We start from the raw sequence: 5,000 nt of genomic DNA, 5'->3' as shown, positions 1-5,000 counted from the left end.
TGTGCATCACGGATACCTTGCTGACAATTCACCTACACTTTACCAATACTTTACCAAGTAACAAAATGCAATACTTCCAACATGTAGTTAGATAATGTGGACCATAAGAAATCAAGGCAAGAAAACATATTGGTCCAAGACTACTGCACTATCCACGCTAGTGGCAATTATAAGATTAAAGATTAAGATCGAAGGGGGCTTGTTTAATACTAGTCCCTAATGAACTAAAGCAAGTCAAGAAGTGTGCATTCAGTACATAACCTTCATGTTCTCGCGAATCTGACATCTCAAGACGCAATACGTTTTATAAGTTTCAAGTCAAACTTCTTTTGGGTTGTTGCTGTTTGTCTATGCACTAAAAGCAGACAAACACACAAGCTAAACATATCTGGAAGAAACACCTTGGGGCTGGGATGGTAAAAAGCAAGGTCTGGGACCGAATAAGGATGCTCTCATGACTTGCAAAGCGAGAAGTCAGTCTCAGTCAGTGTTTTTTCCACTGTGCAATAGCAGGTCATCTTTAATGATTTTTCAAGTATTGAATCTGAGGGACATCAAGCAACCTTGACAGCCATGCCGTGAAGAAAGTCGATTGGATGTATTTTTTCTAAAAAATCAGTGGTTCAGTGACTCAGGGTTCAAATGCAGAAAATTCACTGTAATATTTCAGGTACGTAAACAATGCAAAAATGCAATAATTTAAAGCACTGAACTGAAAACCTGTGGAAAGCTGTGTGCAGGTTTCTGTTCTTCGACTGCAGGAGCAATAGGGAGCAGTAGATTCATCCTAGATATAAATGCCCCCTCTCTTATAAATGCCTCCTATACATTAAATGCGCCATGTGTGGTGTTAAGTCTGAAATAGATGCCCCGCTCTAATCACACACTGTTTCTAATAGACCCCCTCCCCCCTCCCCCCCCAAAAAAAGAACTCGTCAAAATAATCAAGAAAACGCTCTGTAAAGCAAAATCACGCAATTTTCTTAACATTTTGGTTGCTTGGATGGCAATGGCTTTCGAATTGTATCCTTTTCGGTCTCAAGTTCGAGGTACGCTGTTTTATTTTCTTAATTTCTGTGCTCAAAATGTTGGCAATTTTTTCTTCGGTTTGTTCTGGCTCGATAGTATCCAGGAAGAACAAGGGGCCAGTTCACGTTATCATTTTCCTCACACTGCGACAGTGAGGAAATGGGCATCAGCAGTTTCCAGAAAACCAACAGGCCTTCTTGAGAGCTCGATAGGAATATGCCCAGCTAAAATCCGAATTCCCTTCCTGGGATGCCTCTTTGATCACACCAACGGCATTTGGATCATATCCTCTCGCCTCCTCGCGGATGTTGGTCTTTCAGAACAACACTTCTTCTTGAGTTGGGGCCCATGTCACCATGTAAACATGATGCCCGCGTATTGCTGCCTTGAATTTCATCTCATAGGACATGGAAAAACTATTTATTGTATTCTACGATGAAATGTTATATGAAATAGATCATATATGAACTGCGGATATGAAATCAAGTGAAGCCATGATCCTCGCAGTTATGAACGCAATTGCAATTGCCGTGACCTCGCGATACTGGTGCGACGCGCTAACCAACTGAGCTATGAAGCCACTGACGTTGGGAGCTGGTCATTTTTGGGTTCCAACTTTCCCGTGAGGAATGAATCAATGATGAAATGATATGAAAGCCACAAAGGCTCGATCGCCAAGAGTAGGGAGAGTCCTGAAATCTGGATTTGAAAGCAGATACTTGTTATTTGATCTGAGGCTGTAGGAAGAATTTGGTTTAAAACTTACGAGAGATGATAAATAATTGGGAGCTGTACCATGGATTGCTTTGTGAGTGATTATAATAATCTTATAATCTATTCTAAACGTTACAGGTAGCCAGTGTAATTTGTATAGTATAGGTGTGATATGGCAATACCGTGGAGCTACATATAGGACTCTTGCAGCTGCGTTTTGAACACGCTGCAGTTTACTGAGAGCGCAGTAGGGTAGTCCGTATAAAAGTGAATTACAATAGTCCAATCTGCTTGTGATGAAAGCGTGGATTAATTTATGGGCAGATTCTATACTTAGATATTTTCTGACGCGTCTAATGTTGTGAAGATGAAGAAAAGCACTCCTACACGCTTTGGTTATGTTGAAGTTCAGGTTGAAATTGCAGTCAAACCAGGCCCCTAAGTTTCTAAGGGGTTCCGTGCTCGGAGAGATCATGGATTCGCCAATAGTTAGAGTAGTGCGTTTAGTTTTCTGTAGCTGCCCTTTCGTCCCAATGAGCATCCAGTTACGGATGTCACAGAGGCACGCTTCCATTGCTGCAATGGCGGCGTCTTGATATATATCATATATGAACTGCGGATATGAAATCAAGTGAAGCTATGATCCTCGCAGTTATGAACGCAATTGCAATTGCGTAAAGAAGCCTGAAAAATTCAGGATTTCAACGGGGTTTGAACCCGTGACCTCGCGATACCGGTGCGACGCTCTAACCAACTGAGCTATCAAGCCACTGACGTTGGGAGCTGGTCATTTGTGGGTTCCAATGTTCCCGTGAGGAATGAATTAACGATGAAATGATATGTGAAATAGATCATATATGAACTGCGGATATGAAATCAAGTGAAGCTATGATCCTCGCAGTTATGAACGCAATTGCAATTGCGTAAGGAAGCCTGAAAAATTCAGGATTTCAACGGGGTTTGAACCCGTGACCTCGCGGTACCGGTGCGACGCCCTAACCAACTGAGCTATGAAGCCACTGACGTTGGCACTTCCATTGAACCCCTGTCTGGCCAAATACCTGTATTTTCCAGGCAGTTTTCCTTTGCACTTCAATCACGCAAAGCATTAATTGAGTGGCATTTGACTGCCGCTGGTTGTGCAAAATATGTGCAAGCGCCAGACGTTAGTTGGAACAAACCGTTCAAGGCATTAGTTACCGAGCAGTATAGTGAATGGGTGGCAAGTGGTGTAGAAGAATATATAGAAGCTGAAAACATATGACCGGCACAAAAGAAGGCTATCGTCCAGTGGATATTGAACGCCTGTTCACAGCTCTCTCCAGAAGTGATTGCCAAGTCTCTGAAGTCCTGGGCATTGCATCTGGCAGTTGATTGGTCAGAAGATTCAATGATGCCAACCATGTGAAGAGGGGTCGGAACAGTTACAAGGCTCTGTACTTGATGAGCCCAGCTTCCCAAACCCTTTTCAGGTCATCAATGAGTCGGATGTCAACTAAGCCAATTGTGAAAATACTGTTGACCCAGATGACGACTAGGGTATCACATCATATAGAACTATGAACTTGATGTTTTCACCGCATTGATATAAAACTGTAAAATATTCAACTTACTGTTGTCTCTGCGGTGATATACATGTAGAACTGTGAACTTGCATTTGGATTTTCTAGTTGTTACAGTTAACTTGAAATAAATGCTCCTCTCTAATAAATGCCTCATATCTATTTACCCCCCCCCCCCCCCTCCCCCACTTCCCCTCCCTCACACCACAAACATTTCATAAGCGCCCCGGGCGTTTTTTAGATCATTTATGGTAATCGTGCTTCACAGCAATCATTTTTCCCCGAGCAATAACTGATGTTATCATCGCTAAAAACGAAACCATTGGACTTGTTTGTGTATCGGTCAAGTGTGTTAATTAACACACTTGACCGATACCCGAACATGACTGATATTCGACCCTACTGCAGACCGATATATCACCGATATATGGTGGATACTCGATCGAGGCGTGTCTAGGAACTGTTGACCGAAGTTTGACTGACCATCAACCGAGTATCGAGCGACTGTTGATCAATATGTCAAGATGATACCCATATATCAGTAGAGACTACCTTAAAACATTGATCTCTCAAATTTTTCCTGAAAAAGAGTCATTGGGTCTCCTGCACCATTTGAGATCACAACTCAGCTTGTGGAGAGGCTTCTCAAAATAACAGGCGTCTGAACTATACAGGGTGTTGCTCAAACCCTTCATTTGAAATAAAAAACCAAAACGCGTTAATCCCTCTGGACTACCTCGGCAATGTTAAGTCTACATGCATGTTTTTTCTTAACCTCTTGAACTCCTCATTTATAACATTTTGATAGCCTGCTTGGTTAATTCTTAACTCACCTTGATAGATTACAGATAAGAATCTTGTTGAGCTGATCAGATTCAAGTCTCGCTTGGCACAACCTTACGCAGGTGCTTTTTTGAAAAAGGAAGACAGGTATATGTTTACTAATTCATGTAATGCAATGTACAGTAACACTTCCCTTGGGACCCTAAATTCAGTGACAAACTGCTCGTATATACATTGTGTATCTGCACTTCCAGATGGTGTCAGCTTGTGGGAATTTTGTTGTATGAATTATTGATAAGACATAATTTACAGCATGTTGTTAAACTGTTGTATATATTAGCCATACACATCATTCATGCGTGCAACTGAGGGTTGTCCATTACACCCAATCTGAGTCGGATCATGGTGGGTGGAGTCAATCCGATCAACTTGTGTTTACCCGTCGATCCAAGTTGAGCTGACTCGATCTGTCTCTCCAAAATTCAGTCCGTGTGACGTTACGAGAGATATAGAAAATTCAGCAACAACGACAAATAGGGAGAGTAGAAAATATCGGCAGATCGACTCTAGTCAAGTTGTCGATCTGAATCAAACTGACTCGAGCCGTCTCTCTAAAAGTCGGTCCGTGTAAGGGTATCGGTTTGTAAGAGACTTAGAAAATTCAGCAACAATGGCAAATGGGGAGGGTAGAAACCGCGGCGGATCGACTCAGTCCGATCAAGTCCAGTCGAGTTGTCGATCTGAATAGAGAGTCGATCGAATCGAGTCGGGTTGTCAATTTCAGTGGAGTTGGCTCACCCCGTTTGTTCAAAAAGAAGAAAGTAAGAAATGCGGTTTGGTAATGAGTCTTTGCTTGGTAACGTCATCAGGGACGACATACAAAGACAAACAATGACTCGTTACCAAGCCACA

The 5,000-nt window shown here is 42.3% G+C and overlaps 1 protein-coding gene across 1 annotated transcript in view; it reads left to right on the top strand.

The window, feature by feature from the left end:
• The window catches only part of LOC137992798 (lon protease homolog, mitochondrial-like), a 60,366-nt gene that overhangs the window by 4,273 nt on the left and 51,093 nt on the right, over positions 1-5,000 (top strand). The window contains exon 4 of the mRNA XM_068838317.1: positions 4,147-4,235. Within this exon, the coding sequence (XP_068694418.1) occupies positions 4,147-4,235 (89 nt within the window). The remainder of the gene's footprint in view (positions 1-4,146; positions 4,236-5,000) is intronic.

Source organism: Montipora foliosa, chromosome 2, assembly GCF_036669935.1.
Source record: "Montipora foliosa isolate CH-2021 chromosome 2, ASM3666993v2, whole genome shotgun sequence".
Taxonomy (NCBI): domain Eukaryota; kingdom Metazoa; phylum Cnidaria; class Anthozoa; order Scleractinia; family Acroporidae; genus Montipora; species Montipora foliosa.
The sequence above is the reverse complement of the archived record's forward strand: the minus strand, read 5'-3'. Positions and strand labels throughout refer to the sequence as shown.